At 50.2% G+C, this 17,195-nt stretch overlaps 1 protein-coding gene across 1 annotated transcript; it reads left to right on the forward strand.

Moving 5' to 3' along the window:
• The first annotated feature begins 298 nt into the window (after nucleotides 1–298).
• On the forward strand, nucleotides 299–6,861 carry LOC139829762 (ABC transporter C family member 3-like). The gene is made up of 10 exons (XM_051366938.2): nucleotides 299–3,007; nucleotides 3,077–3,163; nucleotides 3,247–3,885; nucleotides 3,963–4,127; nucleotides 4,213–4,507; nucleotides 4,611–4,825; nucleotides 5,420–5,725; nucleotides 5,814–5,877; nucleotides 6,057–6,296; nucleotides 6,408–6,861. The coding sequence occupies exons 1-10, from the start codon at nucleotides 623–625 to the stop codon at nucleotides 6,509–6,511; spliced, it is 4,500 nt and encodes a 1,499-aa protein (XP_051222898.1). The 5' UTR covers nucleotides 299–622; the 3' UTR covers nucleotides 6,512–6,861.
• Nucleotides 6,862–17,195: the final 10,334 nt, after the last annotated feature.

Raw genomic sequence — 17,195 nt, forward strand, 5'->3', positions numbered from 1 at the left:
TGCTCCCTTGCCCGCACGCCTCCCGCGCGATTCCGCTCGCCTACCGCGTGAATCGGAAGCTGCAGGCGACGAGGAGAGAGCCGGAGGGCATGGGAGGGAGCCGCCGTCGGGCGCCGTGCTGGGAGGAAGCAGGGGAGCAGGGGCCGGCGGAGGGCATGGGGGGGGGGGGGGGGGGGGCGGGGCGGACGGATTTGTGGTCGGGGGCCACAACATCTATAAAAAGGAATCTTTATAGATGATCCTCAAATGCTGCAAACGGTGCTTCGAAGGGTGGGGCCGAGGAATTTTTCCCCTAGATCCGAGGACGCTCGGCACTATCGCAATTTACCTCGACCTCTTCCTCTTCGTCTGTCAATCCCGCTCAAATTCTTCACTCCTCCCCCTATTTGGATTGGATCGGAGCTCGGATTGGCGCCGGCCATGGCCATGGGGCGTAAATACGGGGCAGGGGGTGGTGCCGTGGTGAGGTACCTTCCACCCCAAGGAGCCGACCGAATCGCAGCCGCCATCGCCAGCACGACCTTTGACCGATGGCCGGCGCGGCGGCGACGCACGTGTCGTGTCGCCCCCTATATAACCACGCTCTACCCCACCCGCTCCACTCATCCAGCAACCCGTCTCCATGTCCATGGCCACCGCGCCCGCGTCGTGGCCTTTGCCGGCAGCGATGGCGGCGGCTGACGTCGACCAGCACCTTCTGCCCCTATTCCTGCGGCCGGTCCTCCTACACGGCGTGGGCGCCGCGGCCCACCTCCTGCTCGCCCTCGCCGTCGCCGGCCGGCTCCTCTTCGCTGCCGGCAGCCACCGCCGAAAGGAACCGGCCGCGGCCGCGGCGAGAGGCGCCGGGTTCCGATGGTTCCGGCTCGCCGTGCGCGCCACGTGGGTTCTGGCGGCGTCCGAGGTCTTCTTCGCCGCGTACTCGCTGCTCTCGTGGTTCCTCGACGGTGGGACAGGGTGGGGGGACCCCGACGCGGTGACGGACCAGGCGGACGCCCTGTCCCGCGCGGTGGCGTGGCTGATGCTCGCGGCGTACCTGCAGCTCCAGTATGGCCGCCGTGGGGAGGACCGGTTCCCCGCGCCGCTCAGGCTCTGGTGGGCGCTCTTCCTGCTGCTCTCGGTGCTCGCCGTCGCCGTCCACGCCGCGACGGGCCTTCAGTACGAGCTTCCCGTGCCTGCGCGCTCCTGGGCGCGCGACGCCGTCTCGGTCCTCGCGGGCGCGGTGCTGCTTGTCGCCGGGTTCTCGGCCGAGAGGGGCGCGGCGGGCGGCTCTGCTTCCGAGGAGCCTCTGCTCAATGGCGCTTCCGAGAACCACACCGTCGACGCTTCCATGTTCACGGGCGCCGGCTTCCTCAGCGTCCTCACGTTTTCTTGGATGGGGCCCCTGTTCGCCGTCGGCCACAGCAAGACGCTCGACCTCGACGACGTCCCGGACCTTGACCGTGGCGACAGCGTGGCCGGCCTGCTCCCGCCGTTCAAGGCGAACCTCGAGGCGCTCACTGGCGACGGCCAGAAGGTCACGGCGTTCAAGCTCACCAGGGTTCTCGTGCGCACCGTGTGGTGGCACATCGCGCTGACCTCGCTCTACGCTCTGATCTACAGCCTGGCCATCTACGTTGGCCCATTCCTCATTGACTCCCTGGTACAGTACCTCAACGGCGACGAGAGGTACGCGAGCAAGGGGAAGCTCCTTGTTGCCGCCTTCATCGCAGCCAAGGTGTTCGAGTGCTTCTCACAGAGGCACTGGTTCTTCCGGCTACAGCAAGTCGGGATACGTACGCGGTCTGCGCTTGTTTCTGTTGTGTACCAGAAAGGGCTCTCCCTGTCCAGCAGCTCGAGACAGAGCCGCAGCAGCGGCGAGATGATCAACATCATCAGCGTGGATGCAGACCGCGTCGGGCTCTTCTCATGGTTCATGCATGACTTCTGGTTGGTGCCGCTCCAAGTATCCATGGCATTGTTCATCTTGTACTCCACCCTGGGGATTGCTTCGCTGGCAGCGCTCGGTGCCACGGTTGTCGTCATGCTTGCCACTGTACTTCCGATGCGAATGCAGGAGAAGTTCCAGGAGAAGCTCATGGACTGCAAGGATATCAGGATGAAGGCCACATCCGAGATCCTACGCAACATGAGGATTCTTAAACTGCAGGGGTGGGAGATGAAGTTCTTGTCCAAGATCATTGACCTCAGGAAGACAGAGGAAAGCTGGCTCAAGAAGTATCTTTACACGTCCACCGCGTCCACCTTCGTGTTCTGGGGTGCCCCGACCTTCGTTGCGGTGGTAACCTTCGGAGCCTGCTTGCTCCTAGGGATACCACTGGACTCAGGGAAGGTGCTGTCTGCATTGGCCACGTTCCGGGTGCTTCAAGAACCGATATACACCCTCCCCGACATGGTCTCGATGTTGATTCAGACTAAGGTTTCTCTTGACAGGATAGCATCTTTCCTGTGTCTCGAGGAGTTACCCATGGATGCTGTGCAGAGGTTGCCAAGTGGCAACTCAGATGTCGCAATTGAAGTCAGCAATGGGTGCTTCGCCTGGGACACCTCATCTGAAGTGCCAACTCTGAATGACCTGAACTTTCAAGCTCGGCAAGGCATGCGTGTTGCAGTCTGCGGGACGGTCGGCTCTGGAAAATCAAGCTTGCTCTCTTGCATTCTTGGTGAGATGCCAAAGCTATCAGGAGAGGTCAAGACTTGCGGAACAATGGCATACGTCAGCCAGTCGGCATGGATACAGAGCGGCAAAATAAAGGACAACATACTCTTCGGTAAGGAGATGGACGGTGAGAAGTATGAAAGGGTCCTTGAGTCGTGTTCTCTGAAGAAAGACTTGGAGATATTACCATTCGGTGATGAGACCGTCATCGGAGAGCGGGGCATCAATCTTAGTGGCGGGCAGAAGCAAAGGATTCAGATAGCCCGAGCTATTTACCAGGATGCTGACATCTATTTATTTGACGATCCATTCAGCGCAGTCGATGCTCATACAGGATCCCACCTCTTCAAGGTATGATATGATCTCTTCTGTTCAGTATATGTTTGAGAATACATTTCTTAAAGTTTTTACCATGTGCAGGAATGCTTGCTTGGGGCTTTGGGTTCAAAAACAGTGGTTTATGTTACTCACCAGATTGAATTCCTTCCTGCAGCTGATCTTATTCTGGTGAGAATTTCGTTGGCACAAATTTCATCTAAATTTGATGTAATAAATTGTCTTTTTTTTATTATAAGATAATTGTAATGTAGGTAATGAAAGGTGGGAGAATAGCACAAGCAGGCAAATACAATGAAATACTTGGATCAGGGGAAGAGCTAATGGAACTGGTTGGTGCTCACCAAGATGCTCTCACAGCATTAGACGTGATTGATGTTACTAATGGAGGTGGTGAGGCTTTCTCTTCCAGTGACGCAGCAAGCTTTTCCAGGTCATTGTCATCAGCAGAGGAGAAAGATAAACAAAATGGCAAAGAACTTGACAAAGTTCAAAGTGGGCAGCTGGTGCAGGAAGAGGAAAGGGAAAAGGGCAGGGTTGGGTTCTGGGTCTACTGGAAGTACCTTACATTGGCTTATGGGGGAGCTCTTGTACCAGTCGTGTTGATAGCTCAGACACTTTTTCAAGTACTTCAGATTGCTAGCAATTACTGGATGGCATGGGCCTCTCCTGTGTCTAAAGATGTCGAGCCTTCGGTGGGCATGTCAACACTGATCTACGTCTTCGTCGCATTGGCTGGTGCAAGCTCACTGTGCATCCTCGTAAGAGCATTGTTTCTTGTGACAGCTGCATACAAGACAGCAACTCTGTTGTTCGACAAGATGCACATGTCCATATTCAGAGCTCCTATGTCTTTCTTCGATTCCACTCCGAGTGGGCGCATCTTGAATAGAGTAAGTCAGCACTTCCTCAAATTTGTTAGGTAGTTTATTATTGGCTTTCACCCTCACACAAGTGTTAAATTGTTTAGGCTTCAACTGATCAGAGTGATGTGGACACCAACATTGCTGACCAGATGGGTCAGGTTGCATTTTCCATCATACAACTAGTTGGAATTATTGCTGTGATGTCTCAGGTCGCGTGGCAGGTGTTTGTTGTTTTTGTTCCTCTAAGTGTTGCCTGCTTCTGGTATCAGGTATTTTATTTAACCTATTTATTCTCTGTGCCGTTTTAAGTTTTAACTGCAAAATTAGCATGTCATTATATTTATCATTTTGCAGCGCTACTACATTGATACAGCCAGAGAGCTGCAAAGGCTGGTAGGGGTTTGCAAAGCGCCTATAATACAACATTTTGCTGAATCCATTACTGGATCAGCAACCATCAGAAGTTTTGGCAAGGAAAATGAGTTTGTATCAACTAATAGCCATCTAATGGATGCCTTCTCTCGACCAAAATTCTATAACGCTGCGGCAAGGGAGTGGCTTTGCTTCCGCTTGGATACGCTATCATGCCTTACATTTGCGTTCTCTTTGATATTTCTTATCAGTTTACCGACTGGTTTCATTGATCCAGGTATGTCATTACTTGTTCGGAAATTATTTATATTAAATAGATGGTACTAGTAGATACGATCGTAGTGATATGGTCTTCTAACTAAATTACATGCTGCTTTCAGCAATTGCTGGCCTCGCGGTCACATATGGGCTTAATTTGAACACGCTGCAAACATGGGTAGTATGGTCCATGTGCTATTTGGAGAACAAGATCATATCAGTAGAAAGAATTCTGCAATATATAAGCATTCCCGAAGAGCCCCCTCTTTCAATGTCAGGAGATAAGTTGCTGTGTAACTGGCCGTCAGAGGGAGAAATTCAGCTGCATAACCTCCATGTAAATGCCCTCATTGTTTTTCATCCTGTTTACTTAGGCTTCTTTTCCTGTGTTACCATGTTGTCCTGCAGAAATTTCATATCATTGCCATCTGAGTGAGCTATTGATAAGAAATCCGAGAAAATTGCATATTGCTACCACAATTGCGGCTAGGGCTTCAGAAAACTACCACTTTTTAGGTCAACTGCAAAAAACTACCACTTTTGCGTTTAATGGTTTCAAAAAACTACCAGTTATGTGTAACAATCGGTTTGGCCCATTTGATCAAGTTTTTGACAGAGATGGCCCACCATGTCATTCAGATAGAAAACTTGATCAAATGGTGGGCCATCTCTGTTAGAAACATGATTAAATTGGACCAAACCGAGTGTTACACACAATTGGTAGTTTTCTGAAGCAATTAGACGCAAAAGTGGTAGTTTTTTGCAACTGACCGGAAAAGTGGTAGTTTTTTGAAGCCCTAGCCTCAATTGTGGTAGCAATATGCAATTATCTCTAAGAAATCCAGTCTGATGGGCATGCGAATATTACTTTCAGTGTTGCGATTTTTTTTATTATAGATAGCACGGATCTCTAACTTCTAATTCGATGCAGGTGAGATATGCTCCACAACTACCATTTGTTCTGAAGGGCCTTACAGTCACTTTTCCTGGAGGCATGAAGACTGGTATCGTTGGAAGAACAGGCAGTGGTAAATCAACTCTTATACAGGCCCTTTTCCGTATCGTGGATCCTACTATTGGCCAGATACTAGTAGACGGTGTCGACATTTGCACCATTGGACTGCATGATCTGAGATGTAGACTGAGCATCATTCCACAAGACCCAACGATGTTCGAGGGAACTATCAGGAGCAACCTTGACCCTCTTGGAGAGTACAATGACAATCAAATTTGGGAGGTAGTTTCGATTTTTACATACATAGCTCTCTTTTTTACAGTTAGACCTTTAGTAAACTTGTAGTCTGAATCCTTTTGTTCCATTTCAGGCATTGGATAACTGTCAGCTAGGAGATGAGGTCAGGAGAAAGGACCTGAAACTTGACTCACCAGGTCTGATATGGTGATATGTATAATTTGAGTCATGCAGTTGAAAGTCTGATACTGAATTTGCGTATCCTCCACCTTTTTCCTACTACTAGTTCTTTTTATTTCCAAAATTGAAAAATTACAACAGAAAGCCACTACTTGTTCTATTGGGAACTGAAATTTTTTGTGAATTTTACTTGCAGTGATAGAGAATGGAGAGAACTGGAGCGTGGGTCAGCGCCAGCTTGTCTGTCTTGGTAGAGTGATTCTGAAGAGGACCAAGATACTGGTTCTGGACGAAGCCACCGCTTCGGTGGATACCGCGACGGACAACCTGATCCAGAAAACACTACGGGAGAATTTTTCAGAGGCGACGGTCATCACGATTGCGCACCGAATCACCTCGGTCCTTGACAGCGACATGGTCTTGCTTCTTGACAACGGTCAGTCATCTGCCCTTTAAGAAAAATCACTATCAGGTCTAAATAATCCGCCTAATCCCATGTGTTTGGCATAACTGTTTGTCTGACTAAACGCCATTTCGATCTTTGTAGGTGTGGCTGTGGAGCGGGAGACGCCGGCGAAGTTGCTGGAGGATAAGTCGTCTCTGTTCTCAAAGCTTGTGGCAGAGTACACGATGAGGGCGACACACACATAGCGAAACGAGTGAAAGCTCCAGTGATCCTCCTCCCACGCCGTTAAGGCTTCTCGAACAGTTCTCAAGCAAGCATGACTGTCGATAATGCTGAAAAGTTGCTTCTAGGTGAGATGTGAAGTAGAAGGTCTACCATGGTGTTAGTGCTACCAATATCAGCGTTGAGCTGGTAACTTCACGTGGTCCGAAGCAAACAGCCGCGATAAGGTTCTTAAAACTAGGTTAAAGTAGAATTTATGTCTGAATGAAGTAGTTTGCGGAGGATAGAAAGAAGTGAATCCTGGTTCATAGTGGCTTTCTTTACGGTGGGCTGTGCACGCCGGAAAAGTTGTGGGACTAGGTAATTTTGTTGATATTCTGGGTCTGCTTTTTTTTGCGAAAAATCCACCCATCTATTAATAATCATCAACAGTAGTACAAATAATCTAAAACGTAAAGAAAATTACAAATTGGTACTCGAACCACCTAGCGACGACTACAAACACTAGCACGAGCTGAAGGCGCGCCGCTATCCTCGCCCCTCCATCGCCGGAGTCAGGCAAAGCTTGTCGTAGTAGAGCTTGTTGTAGTAGACAAACGGGAAGTCGTCGTGCTAAGGTCCCAAAGGACCAGCGCACCAGAGCAGCAACCATCGCCAATGATGACAACCGTAGACCGGAAGAGACTGACATAAAACCACACCAACAAAGACGAAAACCGACCAGACCCAGGAGATCCGGGCACACAACTCCACACGCCCTCCGTCAGCGCTAGATGCACCACCGGAGCGAGGATAGGGCGGGGAGAACCTTATTCTGACTTCAGGATGTAGCCGCCGCCTCACCATCCCAAAAAAGAGACCGAAAAGCAAACTAAATTAAGAACGGAAACTCCCCGCCGGCGAGGAACTGTGGTCCGTCACACCTCCAAGGCCCCAAGGCCACTGGAGGCGGAGCGAACCGGCGCCACCGGCGAGGAGGATGGAACCCTAGATGGGTTTGTGTTTTTTTCCGCCGCCTGGGTTGTCTCTCACGTACCGGTTTTCAATTCTGGGCTTGGACATATTCTGGGTCTGCTTTGGGTGCAAGAATCCCAGCTGCATCCTGACAAAGAACAGAGTGGTGAATTCAGCAGGAGCAAGTATTCTCCTCGTCATCATCTTGTGTTCGCCAAAATCCGAAATTTGGATATAGGTTACTGTTACCAACACATCTGCTGACGATCTAGTAGAGAAATAAAATGTGAAGAAGGGGTTGCAATAAGTCAGGGTACCAGATGGCAGCGTGGAGGGTGCCACAGACGGTGGCAGCGGCAGTGGGGCAAGACCCGCAAAGCGAGGAAGCCCGGGGCTCTGGCCCTGGGCGTGGTCGTGATGATCTCCTCCTCCGCCGGGGGTGGTCAGCTGGCTGTTTGAAGGTATTACCATTGCAATGGTAGTCCGCCCACTTGCTCCGCTTCGAGGGAAACCTCGGATCCAGGTATTCCGGATCAGATGATGATGATGATCTTGGTGCCGCTCTCCCTCTTGGGGTATTGTTGTTGGAGCAGTTGTAGGATGGAGTAGGCAAGAGGTGGAGCGGTGTGCATCTACCACGTCGACGGTGTGTGGTGTAGTTGAAGTGGGGCTGCCATGGAAATAACCATGGATTATTGACTTGGGTTTTAGGGAAGAGTGCGTGCTGTTTCGTCAGCAACAGACAACACCGGGGACACGATTTACCTAGCTTCAGGCTGCTGGAGGGAAACCCTACGTGATGTTTGTCTGTTCTTGATTGATGATGACGATTACATGGGTGCCTTGATGGCTATGGCTATGGCGATGTAGTGTGGTGTAGCTAGGGTTTAGATTATGAACTGTTTGTCCTCCCCAGCGACTCTTCCTAGCCTTTTTATGAGAGGCTAGGTCTCATGTATCATGACTGGGTCAGCTGAAGGTTGGATACGAGCTCCACGGTTCCTTGTTTTGGGCTTGTTCTTGCCCCGCATGCCAGGTTCTTGGACTTCGGCTTCTTAGTAACTGTCAATGCTTCTTGGGCTTCATAATCCTCACGTGGGCCTCCAGTTTGACCGCATTGGTATGGTAATAGTGAGTACCCGATAGGGGCATGCCCAAGTCAGCAGAGGAGTCTCGGTGGACGACGTGTGATGATGGACGCGCGCTGAGCGGTGGTGCTGTTTGGCACCATGATGGCGCCAACGGAAGGTCTGGTGAGGGTTCTAGCTTTGATCTACATTCTGGATTTAGATTGGTGGTAGATGTTGCAGGATACTACTGGAGCGCATGGGGCGCTATCTCTGGATTTAGCTAGGGAGTCGGCGGTGACTGTGGCTAGGACATAAGGCCTTATTTTTGCTAGTTGGTAGTGTTTTGATACTTTGGCTGGCAAGTTCAGTTTGCATGACTGTTGTAAGGTTTTTTGCCGGTCTTTGTTAAATAAATGAAATAAGCTAGGGTTGTATACATCTCTTCTATGCAAACGTTACATTATTAAGCAATTTTTGAGTGCGTTTAATTACCGAAAATAACATCACATATGTACTAAGCACATCTAGAAAATCTGAATATGGAACAAGAGAAGCATTTACATTGCGGACAGGAAGGTCGCTGCAGCAGCATCATCATGGTTGTTACTGATGTCACCCATGGTGTTGTCAAGGAAGCTGGATCTATCGAGGAAGTAGATGAACTGGTGAGGAAGAACTCGAACAGCAGCGAGCAATCACGCTGAGACGCTTTCCAAAAATCTTATCACCGATGGATGGGGTTTCGGGGGCCTCCTCTCCAAGATGGTCGTGCATGCAGACGGAAAGACTAGGGAGTATCACAATAGAAGAAACTTGGTCATGAGAGAGACGGAAGTGAGTGGAAAACTCTAGATTTGTTGTATCTCTCATCTCCTGTATAAGCTTAGAAGGGAGTGGCTGACTGAAACTGTCATGCGTTGAAAGTCAGGGACATGCGGCAAGTATGCATACACACGCTCACACATACCCAACTTAATTTATGCACTAAGCAAAATAAACTCGATTCACAAAACGCTACACGTCTACGATGCGTGGCGAGGTAGGCAGCAGTGAAGGAGGAGACGAAGAGTGCGCATGAACTCATATTTCTCACTCACTTACAAAGTTAAAACGACCAGCTCTTATATTGTAAGGGCATCTTCAACAGGATGTGATGAGGATTAAGTTTGCATGTGAGACAGCAAAAAGGGTCCTTGTTGACATTTTTTTAGAATACATCGTATTTCAATAGCAAGCCGGTACTTGGCATACATTGATGGTCTTTCAACGAACAAAGCTCACGTCACAATATATTTATTCTTAACGACCAGAGAACTATACCATGATTGCGAGCGGGCGACCAAAACGGACGCACTGGGCCGTCCGTTTTGGGCAGTTTAGGTGGCCGCGCGGACGCGCGGACGGAGCCCCGCGTCCGCGCGTCCGTTTGGGTCGCGCCCTGCGCCCAACGCAGCGGCCACCCATTTGGCCATTTGGCATGTTTCTTTGAGAAATAGGCCATCTGGCCACGCATACTTATAAATAGTATCTAACACATATAGAATAATATCTTGAAATTATAGAATAATATCAAATAAACTGTTGCATGATGAAGAAATGAAATGTGGCATAGTTCAAAGAAATATAAAAATTACAAATTGAGATTGTCAACTCAATTTGGGCGCTTTAGGATCTCCTTCTGCCTCTTCTTGAACCAAGCTCTTTTCGTCTCGCTCATGTTGGTCAAGTCGCATGATCAGGTTGTCCTCGGCTTGCCGTTTGAGCTCAACTTCCTTCGCCTTCAACTCCACCTCTTGGGCCCTTGCCTTTGCTATGAGCTCAATTTCTCTCTCTTTGAGCTCAATTTCTTTAACTTTGGTCTTGGCCTTGACCTCTTGAATCTCAAGCTTCTTCTTTTGGACATCGAAGTAGTTGTTCTTGTCCTCATCTTTCTCCCGGCGCCTTCTCTCATCCCTCTTGTCCGTGGACACCTCTCTGTCGGCATGCATCTCCTTCAAAGTGCCAAACAATAGCATGGACGAGGCATCACGCTTCAAGTCGGCTTTGGTTGCCTTGTGGCCGCGAGGACGACTTGCACGAGAAGCGGAGCTACCGCAAGGCTGCCCACCATCAAGGTCAATGACCGTGGGATCTTTGGCGGTCTTGTTGCCAGTCAAGGTCGCAATGTACCCCTCGAACCCCTCCTGGAGCTTGGGGGTGCCATGGAGTTGCTTCCAACAATGAGGGAAGGCAAAGGTCTTGTCTCCATTGTTGCCTTTGTACCATTCCAAAGCTTGCCACACCTAGAGCAAAGCAAGACAACAATGCTAAACATATGTGCAAACATTGGATGACTAAGTTGAGGTTTAAGAATCATACCAAGTCCTTCACACCCATGCCACTAACGGGGATCCTCTTCACGTGTTCATACGCCGCCTGAAACTTGTTGCATTCCGTTTGAATTGCTCCCCACCTCTTTTGGAGCGATAGCTCCCTGCGGTCGCTCTCAAATGGCTCATGTCCGTATTTGCGATGTTCATGGAAGTAATCATGGATCCGGCGCCAGAATGCGGTCCCCTTCTGCTCGGCACCCGTCAATGCATCTTGCCCGATGGTCAACCATCCATCGACGAGCACCTTGTCCTCCTTCTCCGTGTAGTTGCTGGTTCTTTTGCTTATGCGGCGACCTCCAGCTTGTGCAGCTGCGGCTTGCGTGAGCTCCTGACCGAACAACGGCTCGTCGTCGATGTTAATGCTGTCGGGACAGGCAGTGTTGTCCTGCTGTGTGTCAATGGGAGGTGGCTGGGGAGCCTGCTTGGTTGAAGCATAGGGCATGGTGGTCGGCATTGCCTGTGTGTAGGACGAAGGGGCCTGCATCGGAGGCGGCGCGCGCTCAGCCGACAAATCGTCGAGCAGGTTGCGTGCTCCGGCCATCGCTGCTGATCCCATCTGCTTGGGGCCTTTGGAGTTCGCCGGCGCACGGTTCAGGTCAATGGACGAAGGAGACGGCCCCGTGAAGGACTCGCCCACCTCCGGTGACCCATCCCGTGACGGGTAGGCGTACCGCGCCGACTGCGCCCCCAATTCCTGCGGGCCGGGCGTGTACCCAAACGGGGCAGTCGGCAGGGGTGTCGACCTTGGAGGAAGGGGCCGGGTCACGGACGACGCCGAGCTCCCCCCCGAGGCCGTGCCGGCGCCCGGGAGGATCAAGTGCTGAGCGAGCGCTGCGTGGCCGTAAAAGAGCATGGCATGCTCTTGCATGACGTTCGCCTTCGCCTCCGTCTTGAGTTGGAGGAGCTGCTCCGCCGCCCGCTGCCGCTCCTCCGCGGCAGCGACATCCCTCTTCCGTTGCTCGAGCGCCCTGCGGCGGTCGCCCCGCTTCTTGCTCTCGATCTTCCTCTGCTCCGCGGTGAGGTCGAGCTTCGCCTTCTTCGTCGCCTGCCCGGGCTCCACGACCACCGGAGCATCCAGTTCAGGAGTCTCCGACACGAGAGGAGCGGCAACGTCCGCAAGCTGTACCTCGTCTCCGATGGTGGCGGTGCTGGCGGTGGCGGCGGCAGTCGGCAGGTCGGCCATCTCTAGGTTTTGAGACTGGAGTGGAGTGTTTCTGTTTTGGGAGACAGACAGGCGGGCCAGGGGCGGACAAAGGGTGGACGCGAGCGACCAGCACTCGGCGTCCGCGGCCACGCAAACTCGTCCCAGATTTGGGCCGGGTTTGGGTCGTCCCGGACGCCGCGGCCATCCGTTTTAGGGATGGGTCCGCGCGCTGGGCCGCGTTTTTGTCCGGCTAGACCCATCCGAACGCGCGGGCGCGGTTTGGGTCGCCCGGTTGGAGATGCCCTAAGTTGCTTCAACTTTCTCCCTCCACAATTCATAACCTGCCAACAAATAAATGGCCTTGATAAGATTTGTACCATAATTATCTATACCTAATAATAAAGAAAATAAGGTTTCTTGTTGGTCCGTCTATTTTTGCCCTTATTTCCGGTTGAAATTACAGAATCTGCCACCGCCGAGTTAAAATAAAACGCTTCGTTAAACCGAATTGAGCAAACCGTGTCCTACGGTAGGACTCCTACCCGAACAGAATCTGCCGCTTGCCCCAGGTAAAAAGAAAGAAATCCCCTCGCTGCACCGACAACGCAGAGGAAGGGCAAACGACGCGGGGTGCGGCGCCGTACAGGCAGCCGAGGCAAGGACGGTCGATGCTGGAATCCAGGCGTACTGAGGGCGCCCCCAAAATCATGGACTCCGGCATTGCGGAGAGCAGGACAGAAAGCCCCCCCATGGCCCCATGGCACCTCCAGGAAGCTGGGGCACGGCCGGCGGCTCCGGAATTCGGAGCCCTCTGATTCGTGGACGCCGGCATGGCGGCGAGCAGGACAGAGCGCCCCCGTGCTGCCTCTAATCGGGGACGTGCGTCGCGGTGAGGAGCAGGACGCGGCTGGTAGCACCCTACGTTGCTGCGGACCGACGCATCTGGCGTAATTGCCCAGCGCCTGTGGCTGCTCTGCTAGCACCCTGCTTATGCCCCTGGCGTGGCCTCCACTGCCGAAAGATGAACTTAGCTAACTAGATTTTTCCTATTTCAGACACGGAATTGCCGTCGGCGGCCTTGCGGCGTTCACCGGTTGAGTCCTCAGCGGCTCAGCCTTCTGGGTCGAGCTGGAGACTATTTCTTCAGTGCTTTGATCAGCGCTACAGGGCTGCTCCATCGCCACTTCAAGCTAGGACAACTCTAGCGATTTTAGAGAATAGTTATCTTATATCCATCCAGTCCATGGTTGTCTTTATCAGAGGACTACCGCTTAGCACAGAAAAAAGTGATTTGATTATTTCTTTTGAGAGGAGGTGAGTTCATTAATTCGTTCCCTATTTAAGATAACAAATTTACCTTCAACACGTTGGTGGTGTACGCTACTATTTGGCCTAAGGTTCAAAAATTTGGCATGTAGGAATGAGTAGAGGTTCTCCATCTTCTATGACCTCAAATAGTGTGCATGGAATCGATTGCTAAATATAATTAATGTTTGAATCTCTGATTGCTGGATCCAGTGATGATATTTTGCTTCATCAGGATGTTCAGAGTCGGAGAGAGAATACTGGAAGTATTTAAGGGTATGTTTGGTTTGCAGCCAACACCTGCCACACCAAAAAATTGGCAAGCCCACAACATTTGGTAGTTGTTTGGAGTGAAGCCCACAAATTGGCTCGCCAAAGTTCGCCCCGGGCTGCCCGTGTGATTTCCGCCCGCGCGAGGGCGCGCTGAGGGCGCAGAAATCCATCGCCAAAATATTGGCAGCTCCATCAGCCCGCTTCTTCCTGGTGGGCCCCATGTAATTAATGCATTCCCTTGCTATACTGGCCAACACGCGACGATGGTCCAGCGAGAACTTTTTTTTTGTGGTATAAAAATACATCATTCTGCTAACTACGTACTAGGAAAAGAACTAGTATTACAAAACATCTTTAAGCGTTCTTCTATTTTACTGGTTCATACAATTGAGCTAGCTGCTTCGAACTGCATGCCGTAGTCCCCTAGGATTATTTGGCTCACGACTTTTCTTGTTCTTAAAAAATACTTTATGAAGAATTATTTTGATTGAATTGGCATCAAATCAAGAATCGGCCAATATAAGATGCAAATGCATGCCAAATCAGTTTGGTTGCAAACCAAACATACGTACTATTCAACCAAAGTTTTGGATGGGCAATGGCTATAATCCAAACAACAAGACTTTGCCAATATTTTGGTCATGCCCTTGGTTTGGTCATGCCAAAAATTTGGTAGGGCTTGTTGGGGCTCAAACCAAACGCACCCTAAGCTAAAACGGTAACAACATAATTTAAAAAATGTCTTTAAAGATCTTTGTTTCTGGGTTGATCATGGAGAAGGCGCATCTTCTGAAGAAGAACTACCCACTCGAGTATGAACGCACGGTCTCTCCCTCACTTCCTTTTCTTCTATGTTTTGTTATAAATAGTCTGTTTTCCTTTTGCATCTAAGCGTTTATAACTTTCCTCCATCCTATTTTATTGATTGGTAAATGTTATGAATGATCGAATGAACTGCGGCCAAACTGCTACTTTGTAGGCTGCCAATATGTAAACGACTTATTTTTGTTGATCATAAGATGATTTTTTTTAGATAATTAGCAAGATTTTATTGTTTATGAGACCCCAAGATATTTTTGACGACACTTTGATCATTTTAGTGATCCCAATCCATACATTATTTTACTTCGATGTTATAAGTAGTATTGTTTATTGGGAGAATAAACTAAAACCATGATACTTATTATGCACCGAGGGAGTATTGTTTATTTGTTGATAATAAAAAATGGGTCTAATGGGCAATAAAAATTAAACCGTAGCAACGCACGGGTAAATTTCCTAGTCCATTTAAAAAAAAAATACTACTTCGTGGATAAAATGGACACCACGAAGCCGAATCGATCGCCAACCAACCAACCCGGCCGCAATCAATTATTGGCCCACCGCTGGGCTTTTCCACGCTGAATAATCCTGCTATGCCTGACAGTTGAGGACTTGAGGGGCAGCCAACGATGACGGCTAAGCTAGCGTTGACGGCTCGCGTACTTGGTCGCCAAGTATGTGCACGTATATTCTGCAGCGACGGCGACAGAGAGAGAATAAATTAATTTCTAGACTGGGATGGCTCCGAACCGCAATCAACAAGTATCGATTGCAACCGAGCAGTATGCAGAGCAAAAACTGAACTCGGAACTCCGGCGCCGCTGCTTCGTCGAACGAACGTCACAAGAGCTCGGTGCTCCAGCGCTCGATCGACAGAAACAGTGACGGAGGAGTAGGAGTAAGAAACTCTCATTTTATTACCAAGGAAAATGGAGGAAATGATTTATCCCGTGTACAGACCTTCCATGCATGCCATCCGATTCACTCACTCAGTTTTATGCCTTGAGATCTGTGCTACCAGTTCATTCAGTTTCATAACGTTTCGGAATGTCAAACGAAATTGGCATGCAATTAAACCTTAGTGATTTCATACCTCAGAATATAAAACTAGAGATTTCACCATGTGACGTCCTGTGCGGGAACAAACACCGCCGTCAAGGAAATGGCTCGAGTCCAACGGAATGGACACGAGTTGCACGGTTCTGTTCTCGGACCACGCGTACTAAAAGCATCTCTAACAGCTTAAAACCAAAAATAACCGTCAGTCTCTGTTCGAAAATCGGCGCAGATCAGTTACTGTAAACGGGATGAAACCGAAAAAAAATTACGGGGGTCGAAAGGTCGGACTGAACGCTGAACTATACTTCTAATGGTGTTTTGGCGGGTTGAAACTTCAGCTCCAAACAGTGCACTTCCGCCGGAGGACTACCGGAATATGAACAAATTCGATAAAATCCAGCCGAATGTCAACCAAATTTCGGTGGAGCCATGCGTTGCGAGCTCGGGGAAGGGAGAGCGGACAGCCGGCCGGCCACGAGTTCGCCGGGCGCGGCCGGGACGGCCCTGGAGGCGTCCGTGATGAGGCGGGGCAGGGTTGAGCTCGCCATGGCGGTGTTGGGCGGCGGGCGGGGGCGGGCGGGGCGGGAGCGGAAGCGGCACGGGGGTCGGGCAGCGCGGGCAGCGCTGCCGGGGCGAGAGAAGCGGCATTGCCGAAGCGAGCGAAGCGGAGCGACACTGGCGCGGACGCGGGTAGAGGCGGGGCGCGGGAGGTAGGGGCGGGCGGCGGGCGCGAGGGGTTAGGAGGGAAGCGGCCGGACGAACTGGGCGGCGAGGCGGCAGCGGCGCGGCGTGGCAGCCCGATGCGTGAGCTGGACCTTGGCGGATTGTGCACACAGGAAAGCTTAAGGAAGAAGAAGAAGTTATGAAAAAAAGAAAAAAAAAAGGTGGGTCCAGTGGCATATTTTAGAATATGTTTTTTACAGTTTTATTTTACGGGTTCTGATTTGGCGTCGGCACTTTTTTGATCCGTAAATGCGAGTTCAGTTGCGTGAACTCACGTTTTACGGTTTGCACGTTTACGGGCTCTGCTAGAGATGCTCTAACGCATATACATTGCATACCGTTGGACCGTAGCAAAAGAAAATGATTCTCCTTCCGATCTAAATTAATTAACTTAAATTTATCTGATATAGGTGTATTTATTGACTAGATACATGTTGATCAAGATAACATTAAGTCAATTAATATAAAAGCAAGAGGAGAATCAATTAGTGGTTGAATGGTTACGAGGGTAGTGACACCCCTGGCCCACCAGAGTTTAAACTCTATGACTGACATTGACACTTTGGTGTCTCGTAAAAGCGAAATATTTTTTTTAGCGCGGATGACGTTGTCGTCGATAGCAAGACACATTTGTTGACTTCGTCAATCTCAAGACCCAACGATCAGTTTCTTGGACTCAGACTATCGAAGGTGCTTGTACGGTTAGGATGTGCGTGCGTTCGCAGGAATGAGTTTATGTACGTTTTTGTTAGCGCGTATGTGATTCCTACCCACACATTTTTTTTGCGAAACACAGTAGAGACGTAAACACTCACAAATACGTGCATACACCATGTGAACGCATGCACACCCTACCTCTATGAGTAACTTTGAGATATCGAGTTCAAAAAAATTTGTTGGGTCTTGAGATTGATGAAGTCACCACATACGTCTCGTTATCAATGGAAACATCGCCTCCCACTAAAAAATATTCCGCCTTTATGAG

The sequence above is a fragment of the Lolium perenne genome, chromosome 3 (assembly GCF_019359855.2).
Source record: "Lolium perenne isolate Kyuss_39 chromosome 3, Kyuss_2.0, whole genome shotgun sequence".
Lineage (NCBI taxonomy): Eukaryota > Viridiplantae > Streptophyta > Magnoliopsida > Poales > Poaceae > Lolium > Lolium perenne.

Bases quoted from the DNA above. Each gene is read 5' to 3' on its own strand.
- LOC139829762 (XM_051366938.2), top strand. From the start codon at position 623: ATGTCCATGGCCACCGCGCCCGCGTCGTGGCCTTTGCCGGCAGCGATG. The intron at 3,164-3,246 runs GTGAGAATTTCG...ATTGTAATGTAG, and splicing joins CTGCAGCTGATCTTATTCTG to GTAATGAAAGGTGGGAGAAT. The intron at 3,886-3,962 runs GTAAGTCAGCAC...TAAATTGTTTAG, and splicing joins GTGGGCGCATCTTGAATAGA to GCTTCAACTGATCAGAGTGA.